Source organism: Anolis carolinensis, unplaced genomic scaffold, assembly GCF_035594765.1.
Source record: "Anolis carolinensis isolate JA03-04 unplaced genomic scaffold, rAnoCar3.1.pri scaffold_10, whole genome shotgun sequence".
Lineage (NCBI taxonomy): Eukaryota > Metazoa > Chordata > Lepidosauria > Squamata > Dactyloidae > Anolis > Anolis carolinensis.
Window position 1 is genome coordinate 1994738 of NW_026943821.1, and position 17271 is coordinate 2012008.

Genomic DNA, 17271 nt, shown 5'->3' on the forward strand with positions numbered 1-17271 from the left:
GTTGTGCCTCTGTTTGTAGTCTGTCTGTGCAATTTTCTTACAGCAGCTGAGGATATGATCAATGGTTTCGTCAGCTTCCTTGCACAGTCTGCATTTTGGGTCATCAGCTGATTTTTCGATCTTGGCCTTAATTGCCTTTGTCCTGATGTCTTGCTCCTGGGCTGCAAGGATCAGGCCTTCTGTCTCCTTCTTCAGGGTCCCATTCGTGAGCCAGAGCCAGGTCTTCTCCTTGTCAGCTTATTATTATTATTATTATTATTATTATTATTATTATTATTATTATTATTATCATCATCATTGCTTGGTGGCCAACTATAGTCTGGCCCTCCAACGGTCCGAAGGATTGTGAACTGGCCCCCAGTTTAAAAAATTTGGGGACCCCTGATCTGCACTATTGAATGGATGAATCTTGAGATTTGGCTCAGTGCAATGGGATCCTGGAATGCACCCTTGGTTGTCATCCGTTGGGGTATTGGAGACCCCAAGTGACCCCAAGATAACTCCCAAAAAATACAGTGATCCATAGGCAACGTTGGCCTCTCCCGCCAAAGGTTTACGATCTATTTTCTCAAATTGCTTGCTTTACGTAACAAACTAGAGTTCATTCTCGTGGGACGGCTGTGTGCTCCCGGTGTGGGACAATGACCCTGCGGGGGAGGCAGAAGGGGACGTTCGGCCCCATATTTCCCCCATTAAAGTCCTTCCACAGATAGGGATTGTGTGATCATTGGGGCCCGTCAAGGGTCTGCGTGTGTGTTTTCGTTCCCAGTGTGTTCAGAAATGATCTGGAGTTCAGGGACGAATGGCAAAGCCAGCAGAAAAGTGAGATTTGAAGATAATCAATGTTATTGCATGGACGTGCAAATGTTTCTGTTCATACTGTGGGAGAAAGGGCAAGCGGGACCCATAGCAATGTAAGGAAATGGGGGCATTTGGGGTCAGAGAATAAATCATAGATGCGTCAATAGGTTCCGAGCTTCATTATTTAGGGGGAAATAGGCGAAAAACAGGTCACATTTCCTCTCCAAACAGGTAGGGATTCTTTGCAATGTAAACAAACGGGGGCATTTGGAGTCATAGAATAAATCATATTCATACCATTTCCCCGAAAATAAGACGTCCTCTAAAAATAAGACCTAATAAGTATATGCATCAATGGGTTCTGATCTTCGAAAACTGCACAGGTTTGGCGTGGGCGACTCATTATTTAGAGAGTAAAAGGTGAAAAACAGGTCAAATTTTCCTCTCTAAACAGGTAGGGATTGGGTTGTTGTGTGTTTTCCAGGGCTGTATGGATGCAAAGGAGGAAAAGCAGGCCAAAACTTTCACAAACCCATTTATTTAATTTCTATTTTAATTTATTATTTTTATTATTTTATTATGACACAGCAAACAAGATAGACATGCTGGATTTCGTATCACAAAATCACAAGTTGAACACTTGCCAAGTGTCTAGGACTGTGTGATGTATTTTCGGATTATTATTATTATTATTATTATTATTATTTTATTATGACACAGCAAACAAGATAGACATGCTGGATTTCGTATCACAAAGTCACAAGTCAAACACTTCCCAAGTGTCTAGGACTGTGTGATGTATTTTCGGATTATTATTATTATTACTGACACAACGACGTTGTATGACACAGCAAACAAGATAGATATGCTGGATTTCGTATCACAAAATCCCAAGTCTAACACTTCCCAAGTGTCTAGGGTTGTGTGATGTATTATTATTATTATTATTATTATTATTATTATTATTATTATGACACAGCAAACAAGATAGACATGCTGGATTTTGTATCACAAAACCACAAGTCGAACACTTCCCAAGTGTCTAGGACTGTGTGATGTATTATTATTATTATTATTATTATTATTATTATTATTATTATTATTATTATTATTATTATTTGACACAGCAAACAAGTTAGACATGCTGGATTTCATATCACAAAACCACAAGTCGAACACTTCCCAAGTGTCTAGGACTGTGTGATGTATTTTCGGATGATGTGTGCAGATCCCAGCAGGGTGGCCTTTTGCAGTTGGCAGATCGTAATTTTGTCAATGTCTGTTGTTTCCAAATGCCGGCTGAGATCTTTTGGCACGGCACCCAGTGTGCCCATCACCACCGGGACCACCTGCACTGGTTTCTGCCAGAGTCTTTGCAGTTCAATCTTGAGGTCCTGAGAGCGGCTGAGTTTTTCCTGTTGTTTTTCGTCAATGTGACTGTCACCTGGGATGGCAACATCAATGATCCAAAACTTTTTCTTTTCCACAACTGTGATGTCTGGTGTGTTGTTTTCCAGAACTTTGTCAGTCTGGATTCGGAAGTCCCACAGTATCTTTGCGTGCTCATTTTCCAATACTTTTGCAGGTTTGTGATCCCACCAGTTCTTTGCTGCTGGGAGGTGGTACTTGAGGCATAAGTTCCAATGAATCATTTGGGCCACATGGTTGTGTCTCTGTTTGTAGTCTGTCTGTGCGATTTTCTTACAGCAGCTGAGGATATGATCCATGGTTTCGTCGGTTTCCTTGCAGAGTCTGCATTTTGGGTCGTCAGCTGATTTTTCGATCTTGGCCTGAATTGCCTTTGTTCTGATGTCTTGCTCCTGGGCTGCAAGGATCAGGCCTTCTGTCTCCTTCTTCCGTGTCCCATTCGTGAGCCAGAGCCAGGTCTTCTCCTTGTCAGCTTTTCCTTCAATTTTGTCAATTTTTGTCATTGCCATGCAATGTTTTGTTGTGCCAGCTGCCAGCTCTAGTTTGTAGTGCGGTTTTCTTGTACTGGTTTTTTGTCTGCTGTGCCTTGAAGAGTTTCTGATTTTTGACTTCAATCAAAGCAGGTTCTTCACTTTGCTTTACATCTTCTGCCAGGGCTTCTTCTTCTTCTTTGACTGCTTGTTTGACTTGTAAGAGTCCTCTGCCCCCTGATCTTCTAGGCAGATATAGCCGGTCAACATCACTGCGAGGGTGCATTGAATGACGAATGGTCATGAGTTTTCTTGTTTTTCTGTCCAAATTGTCCAGTTCCACCTGTGTCCAGTTTATGATGCCATATTATATTATTATTATTATTATTATTATTATTATTATTATTATTATTATTACAACGAACAGAACATCAGAGCATGCAAGATCAGTAAATGTATGTACCATAGATTGTTGTACATGTAAATATTGGTAGTTACAATAAATTCTTGATAGGATTCACAGTTTGTCTGGTTATGCTGGTTTGTGATGACAACTAGTGTACAGTATATAATAAATGTTCATTTTTCTTTTCAACAATAAATGTGAATTTTTCTTCATGGAAAAATAAGACATCTCCTGAAAATAAGACCTAGCACATCTTTGGGAGCAAACATTAATGTAAGAGACTGTGTTATTTTCAGGGAAACACAAACCCATTTATTTAATTTCTATTTTAATTTTTTATTATTGTTATTATTTGGATCAAATAAGGAGAGTGTAACATAACCACTTTTCCTCATGAGGAAGCTTCTAAAGTTCTACATTTCTAAAAGTTCAGGAAAGTACAAAGACTGGCCCCCCGGTTTGTATTTGCACCCCTTTTTTCAGCCAAGGTGACCTTCTTTCCCTCTGCTTCCAATAAATCATTGCTCTTGGGGACCCTCGGAAGGCTCTTGTGCCCATTCCTTAAACTTCTCCATGTATTTCCTGACGGCTTGGAGAACGGAGTCCACCAAGGGCTGGAAGGTCTGCTTGATCTTCTCCATCCCTTCCTTGAACTTCTCATACGGCGCCCAGGAAGCCTTCAAGGCCTCCAGTTTGTCCCGCAGCCCTTCGGCATGAGGCGCCAACTGGTTCCTCAGCTCTCCCAGTTGCCGTCCCAGCTTCTCGACCAGTTTGGGCCTCTTCAGTTGGTCGGCGGCTTCGGCCACCGTCCGGCGCATGGCGTTGGTGTAGGCGTCCACCGTCCGGGCCACCGAGTTGGTGAAAGGGAGCACGGTGTCGTAAAAGGACGTGGCCAGCTCATTGGTGGCGGGGGTCACCTTGTCCTTTAAGCCGCGGAGGGAGTCCAGGCCCTTCTTGACCACCTCCATGGAGACCCCGACCACCTGCTTGTAGGCCTGAAAGACCTCCGCTGGAAGCTCCTTCTTCAGGTCGATCACCCGCTGCTTCACTCCATGAAGCTGGTCTCTGTGAGGAAGAGGAACACAGAGAAGGAGTCATCATGGTGTAGGGACCATAAGCCAGAAAAATAGTAAACTATTGCCTATATAGCTTTGCCTCTGAATATATCATATAGCCTTTATATAGACCAGGGGTCTCCAAACTAAGGCCCGGGGGCCGGATGCGGCCCTCCAAGGTCATTGACCTGGCCCCCGCCCTCAGTTTTACACTAAGACTCGCCCAAAGTCTGAAATGACTTGAAGGCACACAACAATAACAATCCTACTTAACTTGACTATCTCATTGGCCAGAAGCAGGCCCACACTTCCCATTGAAATCCTGAAAGATTTACAGTATGTTGGTTAAAACTGTTTTTATTTTTAAATATTGTATTTTTCTTTCATTTACTAATATTGTGCTACGGTAATAATATAATATACTAGCTGTGCCCGGCCACGCGTTGCTGTGGCTAGGACTTAATTTTTCTTTTCTTTTTGTTGTATGAACGTAGAGGCGTGGATGAGAGGTTGTGCTGTCAATTTTCGAGGTTGTGGGGCGTTTAGTTTAGTTGTTTTGTCCGGTGCCGTGATTCCATTACCCTTTTATAGATATAGATTGTGTATACATATAATATTGATAATAACTTATTTATTTATTTATTACAGTATTTCTACCCCACCCTTCTCACCCAATAGGGGACTCAGGGTGGCTAATAATAATAATAATACAATATAATAATATTGTATAATATAATAATATAATTTATTTATTATATATTAAATGTACTGTAATATTACTAATAATATTACAGTATAGTGGTATAGTGCAATATATTGATATATAATGCTAATATTGTACTATACTAATCTATATATATAAAAGAGTGATGGAATCCTGGCGACCGACAAAACAACAAAACTAAACAACCCACAACCTCGAAAATTGACAGCACAACCCCTCATCCATGCCTCTACGTTCATACAACAAAAAGAAAAGAAAAATAAAGTCCTAATTAGAGGGAGAGGAATAATTGTTTTTATCCAATTGTTGCCAGTTAGAAGGCTAAGCTCTGCCCACTTGGTCTCCTAGCAACCCACTCAGCCCAGGGGACAGGCAGAGTTAGGCCTCACTCAGGCCTCTTCCACACTGCCTATAAAATACAGACACCACCAGACAACGCCACAGCAACGCGTGGCCGGGCACAGCTAGTAATATAATATATTGTATGTACATACAACTTGTAAGCCGCTCTGAGTCCCCTTCGGGGTGAGAGAGGGCGGGGTATAAATGTAGCAAATAAATAAATAATTGTTGTTGGGGGGGGGGCGGCGTTTATACTACAAATAAGACATGTGCAGTGTGATAGAAATTTGTTTTGGTTTTTTTCCAAATGATAATTTGGCGCCTCAACAATCTGAGGGACCATGAACCGGCCCTCCACTTAAAAAGTTTGAGGACCCCTGATATAGACCATATAAGCACTTTGTATGAATCAAAGTATGTGCAACACATGGCCTGTGCCCAGGGGCGGTTCAACCATAAGGCAATTTAGGCAGTTGCCTCAGGCACCATCGTTTGGGGGGCGCAGTTGAGGCCTCCTTGGGAAGGTGTTTTTGGTGGGGAGGAGACTTGATCTGGGTTGTCTGAGTCCACATTTCTATATAATCCAGTTCAAAGCAGATAACGTGGATTATCTGCATTGATATTCTGGGTTATATAGCTGTGTGGAAGGACCCTCAGGGCTCTTCAACACAGCCATATATCCCAGAATATCAATATCTGTCTTGATCAAGCGATTGATTGATAGATAGACCATTGAAGATTTTCGGGATATCCCTGCATTAAATCTCTCTCCCCCCCCCCCCCTATATACAGTAGAGTCTCACTTATCCAATATCTGCTTATCCAACGTTCTGGATTATCCAACGCATTTTTGTAGTCAATGTTTTCAATATATCATGATATTTTGGTGCTAAATTCGTAAATACAGTAATTACTACATAGCATTACTGCATATTGAACTACTTTTTCTGCCAAATTTGTTGTATAACATGATGTTTTGGTGCTTAATTTGTAAAATCATAACCTATTTTGATGTTTAATAGGCTTTTCCTTAATCCCTCCTTATTATCCAACATTTTCACTTATCCAACATTCTGCCGGCCCGTTTATGTTGGATAAGTGAGACTCTACTGTATAGTAATTCCTACATAACATTACCATGTATTGAGCTGCTTTTTCTGTTGATGTGTTGTATAACATGATGTTTTGGTGCTTAATTTGTAAAATCCTAGCCTAATTTGATGTTTAATAGGCTTTTCCTTAATCCCTCTTTATTATCCAACATTTTCACTTACCCAACATTCTGCCGGCCCGTTTATGTTGGATAAGTGAGACTCTACTGTATAGTAATTCCTACATAACATTACCATGTATTGAGCTGCTTTTTCTGTTGATGTGTTGTAAAACATGATGTTTTGGTGCTTAATTTGTAAAATCCTAGCCTAATTTGATGTTTAATAGGCTTTTCCTTAATCCCTCTTTATTATCCAACATTTTCACTTACCCAACATTCTGCCGGCCCGTTTATGTTGGATAAGTGAGACTCTACTGTATAGTAATTCCTACATAACATTACCATGTATTGAGCTGCTTTTTCTGTTGATGTGTTGTAAAACATGATGTTTTGGTGCTTAATTTGTAAAATCCTAGCCTAATTTGATGTTTAATAGGCTTTTCCTTAATCCCTCTTTATTATCCAACATTTTCACTTACCCAACATTCTGCCGGCCCGTTTATGTTGGATAAGTGAGACTCGACTGTATAGTAATTCCTACATAACATTACCATGTATTGAGCTGCTTTTTCTGTTGATGTGTTGTAAAACATGATGTTTTGGTGCTTAATTTGTAAAATCCTAGCCTAATTTGATGTTTAATAAGCTTTTCCTTAATCCCTCCTTATTATCCAACATTTTCACTTATCCAACATTCTGCCGGCCCGTTTATGTTGGATAAGTGGGACTCTACTGTATTTCAGACAAACTCTTTGGCAACCAAGGCAAACTACAACTCCTGGGGTCCCATAGCATTGAGCCATGGCAGTCCAAGAGGGGCCAAACTGCATTAAGTCTACAATGTAGATCAGTGGTTCCCAAACTTAGTTTGAAGGATATTTCAGCACAGCACTATAACTCTCCGGAAGACTTACACCAGCGACTGGGTGAGCTCCAGCCTTCGGATGTAGTCTATCTGGACATTCACGGCTTGGGTCATGTTTCTCAGGTATTCCTGCAAGTCGTCTTTCAACTTTTCCAGTTTGGGGTTGGCCTCGTTCCGGAGGACGGAAGCCTGGCATCCTGGAAGAGAAAGCGAAATGCAAGCATCTGTATTCTTGACATTGAAATCTAATGGCTTCACCGAATCCTAGAGTTGGAAGGGATCCCCAAAGGTCATCTAGTCTCTGGCAGGAAGCCTGGCATCCTGGAAGAGAAGGCGAAATGCAAGCATGTGTATTCTTGACATTGAAATCTAATGGCTTCACAGAATCCTAGAGTTGGAAGGGATCCCCAAAGGTCATCTAGTCTCTGGCAGGAAGCCTGGCATCCTGGAAGAGAAGGCGAAATGCAAGCATCTGTATTCTTGACATTGAAATCTAATGGCTTCACCGAATCCTAGAGTTGGAAGGGATCCCCAAAGGTCATCTAGTCTCTGGCAGGAAGCCTGGCATCCTGGAAGAGAAGGCGAAATGCAAGCATCTGTATTCTTGACATTGAAATCTAATGGCTTCACCGAATCCTAGAGTTGGAAGGGATCCCCAAAGGTCATCTAGTCTCTGGCAGGAAGCCTGGCATCCTGGAAGAGAAGGCGAAATGCAAGCATCTGTATTCTTGACATTGAAATCTAATGGCTTCACCGAATCCTAGAGTTGGAAGGGATCCCCAAAGGTCATCTAGTCTCTGGCAGGAAGCCTGGCATCCTGGAAGAGAAGGCGAAATGCAAGCATCTGTATTCTTGACATTGAAATCTAATGGCTTCACCGAATCCTAGAGTTGGAAGGGATCCCCAAAGGTCATCTAGTCTCTGGCAGGAAGCCTGGCATCCTGGAAGAGAAGGCGAAATGCAAGCATCTGTATTCTTGACATTGAAATCTAATGGCTTCACCGAATCCTAGAGTTGGAAGGGATCCCCAAAGGTCATCTAGTCTCTGGCAGGAAGCCTGGCATCCTGGAAGAGAAGGCGAAATGCAAGCATCTGTATTCTTGACATTGAAATCTAATGGCTTCACAGAATCCTAGAGTTGGAAGGGATCCCCAAAGGTCATCTAGTCTCTGGCAGGAAGCCTGGCATCCTGGAAGAGAAGGCGAAATGCAAGCATCTGTATTCTTGACATTGAAATCTAATGGCTTCACCGAATCCTAGAGTTGGAAGGGATCCCCAAAGGTCATCTAGTCTCTGGCAGGAAGCCTGGCATCCTGGAAGAGAAGGCGAAATGCAAGCATCTGTATTCTTGACATTGAAATCTAATGGCTTCACAGAATCCTAGAGTTGGAAGGGATCCCCAAAGGTCATCTAGCCTCTGGCAGGAAGACACAACCCAAACACTCTTTGCTTCAAAACAGAGGAGGAGACTGCATTCAACTCCCAAGCAATCTACATTGCATTCATAAATAATAATAATAATACTTTATTTTTATATCCCGCTCCCATCTCCCCCAAGGGGACATGGGGAACAAGCCCAATCTATATATATAAAAGAGTGATGGAATCATGGCACCAGACAAAACAACAAAACTACAGGCCCTCCAACCTTGAAATGGTGACAACACAACCCATCATCCGCGGCTCTAGGTTGATACAACAAAAAGAAAAGAAAAATAAAGTCCTACTTAGAGAGAGAGAGGAATAATTGCTTTTATCTAATTGCTGCCAGTTATTTATTTATTTATTTATTTACAGTATTTATATTCCGCCCTTCTCACCCCGAAGGGGACTCAGGGCGGATCACATTATAACACACATAGGGCAAACATTCAATGCCCATAAACACATCAAACAGAGACTGAGAGACAGACGCAGAGGCAAGTTAACCTTCTTCTGAGGGGATGTTCGATTCTGGCCGCAGGGGGGAGCAGCTGCTTCATCATCCACACTGACGGCACTTCCTCATTCCAGGTCGTAAATTAGTTAATCTTGCCTCCCCACTGTATAAGTGGTACCTTATTTCCTACTTGATAGATGCAACTATCTTTCGGGTTGCTAGGTCAGCAACGAGCAGGGGCTATTTTTTATTTTTAATTGACGGGTGCTCACCCCGCCACGGGCTGGCCTCGAACTCATGACCTCATGGTCAGAGTGATTTAAGGCAGCTGCTCAACAGCTGCGCCACAGCCCGGCCCCCTCTAACTTAGTTAGAAGGCTAAGTTCCTCCAACTTGGTCTCCTAGCAACCCAATAAAAAATAATAAAAAACACTAAAAATAATTAAAAACACTAAAAAATTATACAGTAAAATACTATAATAACAGAAAATAACTAAAAATAATATTTACTACTCTCGGCTTATACTGGAGTCAATGTTTTCCCAGTTTTTTTGTGGTAAAACTAGGTGCCTCAGCTTATATTTGGGTCGGCTTATACTCGAGTATATACGGTAATTTTATTGGTATCTCGGCTTATACTGGAGTCAATGTTTTCCCAGGTTTTTTGTGATAAAATTAGGTGCCTCGGCTTATATTCAGGTTAGCTTATACTCGAGTATATACGGTAATTTCAGAGGAAAAACGATCAGCAACATTTGTATCAGATGCTTGCATTTGGATAAAAAATATTTTGCATTTCCTAGAATTGTATCTAGTTTAAATGGATCTAGAAGGGTTTGCATTTCAAAACACAGAAAGTCTGAAATACCTTTGTATGCAAACAATGGCCAACAGACCTCACAACCTCTGAGGATGCCCGCCGTAGATGTGGGTGAAACGTCAGGAGAGAATGCTTCTGGAACATGGCCAGACAGCCCAGAAAACTCACTGCAACCCAGTGATTCTGGCCATGAAAGCCTTCGACAATACAATGGCCTGTTCTGTAGGCATACAACCAGATCCCTTTTACTACTTTTTCTGCCAAATTTGTTGTATAACATGATGTTTTGGTGCTTAATTTGTAAAATCATAACCTATTTTGATGTTTAATAGGCTTTTCCTTAATCCCTCCTTATTATCCAACATTTTAACTTATCCAACATTCTGCTGGCCCGTTTATGTTGGATAAGTGAGACTCTACTGTATATATATATATATATATTTGCCTGAACCCCCATTGCTACAGGTCAGATCTAATGCAGAGAGAGGCATTGGCATGCTCGGATTCCCGGTTCCTTCTTCATATAGGTGTTATATATACTTGTTTATATATAAATATTATTATATTTGCACCCATTGGTACATATCAGTTGTAAGCCCTCTGTCAAGACCTGCTTATTTGTTACGGGGCAGAAACGAAAAGGAAAGGAAAGCAAGCACGATGACGGCGCGGCTTTCATTTCCGTGTCGCCTCTCGTTTCCTACGAAAATGTTGTCATTCATTTTATGCAGACGAACGGTCGAAACGAAACGATAGCACGAAGGAAGCCAAGGAAAAAATTTCGCGCACACCTCGAGTAGACATACCCACAGAAGGATCGCAACTGCATTCTTTATACTCCGAAAAAAACAGGAATGGGATGAACCTTCCTTCCACTCACCTGTGAAAATGGCCAAAGCCAGAGCCATGGTGAGGACCTTCATGGCGAACCAACTTTGGATGTTCTGGAGAGCCTTCTGGGGTGGAATCAACGGGACGGGTGGGTTTTAAGGACTTTTGAAGGCCTTTCCCCGGCCCCTCTGCATCCTTGACGTGCGGACGGACGCCCTTTGCAAACACTGCGATTTCCATGGCCCCAAAAAGCCATAAAAAGAGAAGGCCACTCATTTGGGAAAGCATTGAGCAAGTTGGGAAGGAGGCCATAAATGAATCAGCATCTTCACGCCTCCACTTTGGCTTATCTCTCCCAAGGACACGTCTCCGCTGTGGAATTGATGCGGTTTTGACCTGCTTTGGCTCAATGCTATTTATTACATTGACTGCATTTATATCCCACTCGAGTATAAGCCTAGTTTTTCAGCCCTTTTTTAGGACTGAAAAAAACCCCTCCTTGGTTTATACTCAGGTGAGGGTTTATATTCAGGTCGGCTTATACTCAAGTATATATGGCAGGGGTCCCCAAACTAAGGCCCGGGGGCCGGATGCGGCCCTCCAAGGTCCTTTACCTGGCCCCCACCCTCAGTTTTATAATATAATATAATATGTTTATATCAGTTTCAATAATATAATATATTGTAGGTAAAGGTATGGGTTTTCCCCTGATGTTAAGTCCAGTCGTGACCGACTCTGGGGGTTGGTGCTCATCTCCATTTCTAAGCCGAAGAGCCGGCGTTGTCCGTAGACACCTCCAAGGTCATGTGGCCGGCATGACTGCATGGAGCGCTGCTACCTTCCCACCGGAGCGGTACCTATTGATCTACTCACATTTGCATGTTTTCAAACTGCTAGGTTTGAAATATATTGTATATACATATAATATTGATAAAAAATATTATAATGTTATACAATATAATACTAATAATACCATATAATAATATTAATTATATGTTATATATTACATATAATATTACAGTATAGTGGTATAGTTCAGTATAGCAATATATAATGCTAATATTGCGCTATGCTAATAATATAATATTATGTACGTACATATAGCTGCTCTGAGTCCCCTTCAGGATAAGAAGGGTGGGATATAAATATAGTAAATAAATGTAGTAAATAAATAATTAATTAATTTTAGACTTAGGCTCACCCAAAGTCTGAAATGACTTGAAGGCACAACAACAACAACAATCCTAATTAACTTGACTATCTCATTGGCCAGTAGCAGGCCCACAATTTCCATTGAAATCCTGATAGGTTTATGTTGGTTAAAATTGTTTTCATTTTTAAATATTGTATTGTTCTTTCGTTGTTGTTGTTGTTGCACTACAAATTAGACATATGCAGTGTGCATAGGAATTTGTTCGTATTTTTTTCAAATGATAATTCGGCCCCTCAGCAGTCTAAAGGATTGTGGACCGGCCCTCTGCTTTAAAAGTTTGAGGACCCCTGATATATGGTATATTTATTATTTTTCTCTATTATTATTGGCATTGTTACATTTATTATTTTACTCTATTAATTATCATTATTACATTTACTATTTTTCTCTATTATTATTGGTATTGTTACATTTATTATTTTACTCTATTAATTATTATTATTATTATTACATTTATTATTTTACTCTATTATTGTTGTTACTTTTACATTTATTTTACTCTATTTTTATTACTATTAATACATTTATTATTTTATTTATTTATTTATTACAGTATTTATATCCCACCCTTCTCACCTGATAGGGAACACAGGGCGGCTTACAATAAAACACATACTGTATATAAAATTGCACAATACATTGTGAATCAATTAAAAAGTTATTAAATTACATCAGACATTCATAAAAACACTTACATTTTACTCTATTTATTATTACATTTATTATTTTACTCTATTAATTATTATTATTATTAAATTCATTTTACTCTATTATTATTATTACATTTATTATTTTACTCTATTATTATTGTTACTTTTACATTTATTTTACTCTATTTTTATTACTATTAATACATTTATGATTTTACTTTATTTATTATTACATTTATTATTTTACTGCATTTATTATTACATTCATTATTTTACTCTATTAATTATTATTATTATTGCATTTATTATTTTACTCTACTGCTGTTACTTTTACATTTATTTTACTCTATTTATTATTACATTTATTATTTTACTCTATTAATTATTATTATTATTAAATTCATTTTACTCTATTATTATTATTACATTTATTATTTTACTCTATTATTATTGTTACTTTTACATTTATTTTACTCTATTTTATTACTATTAATACATTTATGATTTTACTTTATTTATTATTACATTTATCATTTTACTGCATTTATTATTACATTCATTATTTTACTCTATTAATTATTATTATGATTGCATTTATTATTTTACTCTATTGCTGTTACTTTTACATTTATTTTACTCTATTTATTATTACATTTATTATTTTACTCTATTCATTATTATTATTATTATTACATTTATTATTTCACTCTATTATTATTAAAAGGATACATAAGCACATTTACTTTGAAGAAGATGAAACTGATGATTTCATCAGAGTTGAACAGTCATATCTTACATTATACTTTGATGTAAAGATTCAAAAACATCTAAACTACTGATGCCTCAATTAATGTAATTTTATTGGTATCTCGGCTTATGCTGGAGTCTCACAGCCATAGAATCGTGGGAGTTGTAGTTTGTACTCTTGAGCAGAGAGAAGGCGAAAGACCTTGCAAAACTACAACTCCTTGGATCCCATCACATGGAGCCATTGCCAGTTCAAGTGGGTTCAGACTGCACACATTTTGAATTTGTTCAGTCTGCACTTCTGAGATTTGAGATCAATATATGTATATGTATGTATATTGGAGAAGAAAATGCGAAAATTCAAAATATAAAATGCAATAAGAATTCCACCAGCAGAGGGCAGTGAAGCCTAGAAGAAAGCATATCTCTATTATTGTTGCTACTATTACATTTCTTTTACTCTGTATTTATTATTATTAATAATACATTTATTATTTCACTCTGATCTTATTATTATTATTATTGCATTTATTATTTTACTCTATTTATTATTACTTGTATTATTTTCCTGTATTTATTATTATTATTACATGTATTATTTTACTCTATTATTATTAAAAGGATACATAAGCACATTGACATTGAAGAAGATGAGAATAATGATTTGGTCAGAGTCGGAGAGTCTTATCTTAAATTTGAGCTTTATTTAAATATTCAAAAACATTTAACCTACTGATGCCTCAATTAATGTAATTTTTGGTATCTATTTTTATTTCTGAAATTTACCACCCTCGGCTTATACTGGAGTCAATGTTTTCCCAGTTTTTTTGTGGTAAAATTAGGTGCCTCGGCTTATATTTGGGTCGGCTTATACTCGAGTATATACGGTATTTTTATTTCTGAAATTTCCCACCCTCGGCTTATACTGGAGTCAATGTTTTCCCAGTTTTTTTGTGGTAAAATTAGGTGCCTCGGCTTATATTCGGGTCGGCTTATACTCGAGTATATACAGTAATTTTATTGGTATCTCGGCTTATACTGGAGTCAATGTTTTCCCAGTTTTTTGTGGTAAAATTAGGTGCCTCGGCTTATATTCGGGTCGGCTTATACTCGAGTATATACAGTAATTTTATTGGTATCTCGGCTTATACTGGAGTCAATGTTTTCCCAGTTTTTTTGTGGTAAAATTAGGTGCCTCGGCTTATATTCGGGTCAGCTTATACTCGAGTATATACAGTAATTTTATTGGTATCTCGGCTTATACTGGAGTCAATGTTTTCCCAGTTTTTTGTGGTAAAATTAGGTGCCTCGGCTTATATTCGGGTCGGCTTATACTCGAGTATATACAGTAATTTTATTGGTATCTCGGCTTATACTGGAGTCAATGTTTTCCCAGTTTTTTTGTGGTAAAATTAGGTGCCTCAGCTTATATTCGGGTCGGCTTATACTCAAGTATATACAGTAGGTTCATCGTATCTCTTCATTTCTTTGTTCCCTATTCTTTCTTTTTTTTAAAAGAAAAGGAAAACTAAAACTTCCAAGCTTTAGACAATGGCGGTCAAAGTGATGTTGAACTGCATCCATTCCCCAGTGCAGATGCACCCTTAGCAAAAACACAACTCCGACAAATCCATAGCATTGAGCCCTGGCAGCCTAAGTGATGCCAAACTGGATTAATTCTTCAGTATAGATGCACCCAATGCTCTTTTTTTTTTCCTGGCATCATTCCTGTCATTTGAAGGCTAGACTTCTGTTAGCAAGATATTAGCCGAAGCAGAGACAAAGTTATCAGCAAGACTGGGATAAACTTAAGTTAAAAATTGCAAAAGAGCAATTGCAAAAAAGCGAATAATTGCTGAAAGGTTATCAATGCAGGTCAAATGTTTGTGTTGTTTTCTTTGTTTTGAAATAAGGGATCTGGTTGTATGCCTACAGAACAGGCCATTGTATTGTCGAAGGCTTTCATGGCCAGAATCACTGGGTTGCAGTGAGTTTTCCGGGCTGTCTGGCCATGTTCCAGAAGCATTCTCTCCTGACGTTTCACCCACATCTACGGCAGGCATCCTCAGAGGTTGTGAGGTCTGTTGGCCATTGTTTGCATACAAAGGTATTTCAGACTTTCTGTGTTTTGAAATGCAAACCCTTCTAGATCCATTTAAACTAGATACAATTCTAGGAAATGCAAAATATTTTTTATCCAAATGCAAGCATCTGATACAAATGTTGCTGATCGTTTTTCCTCTGAAATTACCATATATACTCGAGTATAAGCTAACCTGAATATAAGCCGAGGCACCTAATTTTATCACAAAAAACCTGGGAAAACATTGACTCCAGTATAAGCCGAGATACCAATAAAATTACCGTATATACTCGAGTATAAGCCGACCCAAATATAAGCTGAGGCACCTAGTTTTACCACAAAAAAAACTGGGAAAACATTGACTCCAGTATAAGCCGAGAGTAGTAAATTTCAGAAATAAAAAGAGATACCAATAAAATTACATTAATTGAGGCATCAGTAGGTTAAATGTTTTTGAATATTTACATAAAGCTCAAATTTAAGATAAGACTGTCCAACTCTGATTCAATCATTATTCTCATCTTCTTCAATGTAAATGTGCTTATGGATCCTTTTAATAATAATAGAGTAAAATAATACATGTAATAATAATAATAAATACAGGAAAATAATACATGTAATAATAATAATAATAGAGTAAAATAATACATGTAATACTAAATAGAGTAAAATAATAAATGCAATAATAATAATAATAATAAGATCAGAGTGAAATAATAAATGTATTAATAATAATAAAAAATAGAGTAAAATAAATGCAATAGTAGCAACAATAATAGAGAAAAATAATAAATGTAATAATACCAATAATAATAGAGAAAAAATGTACCATATATTCTCGAGTAGAAGCTGACCCAAATATAAGCTAAGCAGGACCCTCACCCGAGTATAAGCCGAGGGGGGCTTTTTCAGTCTTAAAAAAAGGGCTGAAAAACTAGGCTTATACTTGAGTATATACAGTACATTGTATGTCTTTCAGAGCAACGTCTGCCTCATAGGACTGTGCTTGCTCCATCCATGTTAAACATGGACACAAATGACCAGCCACTGCAAGTAGGGACAGAGAATTTAATCTATGCTGACGATCGTGCCATCACCGCTAAAGCAGGGAGCTTTGAAATGGTTGAACAGAAGCTTTAGGTTCTCTTACTGCCTATTACAGGGAGAACCATCTGATTCCTAATCCATCTGGAAAGGGGGCGTGGCGTAGAGGGGTGGGCGTGGCTCCTGCTCAAGAGGGTAGGGCTGAGCCTCTCCCCTGGGAGGGGGAGGGGAGTGGGGCCACAAATGGGCGGCCAGGACTGGGGTGGGCGGAGTTACGAGCTCTGAGGCAGGGCTGAGCTTCTATCCCTGTCCTGTGGCGCCTGCCAGGACACAGGGGCGGGGCTAGAGGAGGGGGCGGGGCCTCTTCCCAAGTGCCTGGCAGGGCTGAACCTCTATACCTCGCCCTCATGTTCTAACAAGCACCTCAGGGGAGGTATACAGAGGCTCAGCCCTGTCTCAGGCTCTTGGGAAGAGGCCCCGCCCCCACCCCTAGCCCCGCCCTTTAGTCCTAAAAGGTCTCTCAGGAGAGGTATAGAGGCTCAGCCCTGTCTCACGCTCTTGGACGGAGGCCCCGCCCCCACTCCTAGCCCCGCCCTTCAGTCCTAAAAGTCCTCTCAGGAGAGATATAGAGGCTCAGCCCTGTCTCACGCTCTTGGGAGGAGGCCCCGCCCCCACCCCTAGCCCCGCCCTTTAGTCCTAA

The 17271-nt window shown here is 39.3% G+C and overlaps 1 protein-coding gene across 1 annotated transcript; it reads right to left on the reverse strand.

The window, feature by feature from the left end:
* Positions 1 to 3438: 3438 nt before the first annotated feature.
* On the reverse strand, positions 3439 to 11651 carry LOC103281939 (uncharacterized). Its single transcript, XM_062962108.1, has 3 exons — positions 10884 to 11651; positions 7354 to 7501; positions 3439 to 4170 (listed from the first exon to the last, which is right to left on the reverse strand). The coding sequence occupies exons 1-3, from the start codon at positions 10924 to 10926 to the stop codon at positions 3624 to 3626; spliced, it is 738 nt and encodes a 245-aa protein (XP_062818178.1). The 5' UTR covers positions 10927 to 11651; the 3' UTR covers positions 3439 to 3623.
* Between the last annotated feature and the right edge of the window lie 5620 nt (positions 11652 to 17271).

Excerpts from the sequence above, each read along its gene's own strand:
- LOC103281939 (XM_062962108.1), bottom strand. The coding sequence starts at position 10,926 with ATGAAGGTCCTCACCATGGCTCTGGCTTTGGCCATTTTCACAG. Across the intron at positions 7,502-10,883 it reads GGCTTTGGCCATTTTCACAG|GATGCCAGGCTTCCGTCCTC; the intron begins GTGAGTGGAAGG and ends TTTCTCTTCCAG. Across the intron at positions 4,171-7,353 it reads GAGCTCACCCAGTCGCTGGT|AGACCAGCTTCATGGAGTGA; the intron begins GTAAGTCTTCCG and ends TCTTCCTCACAG.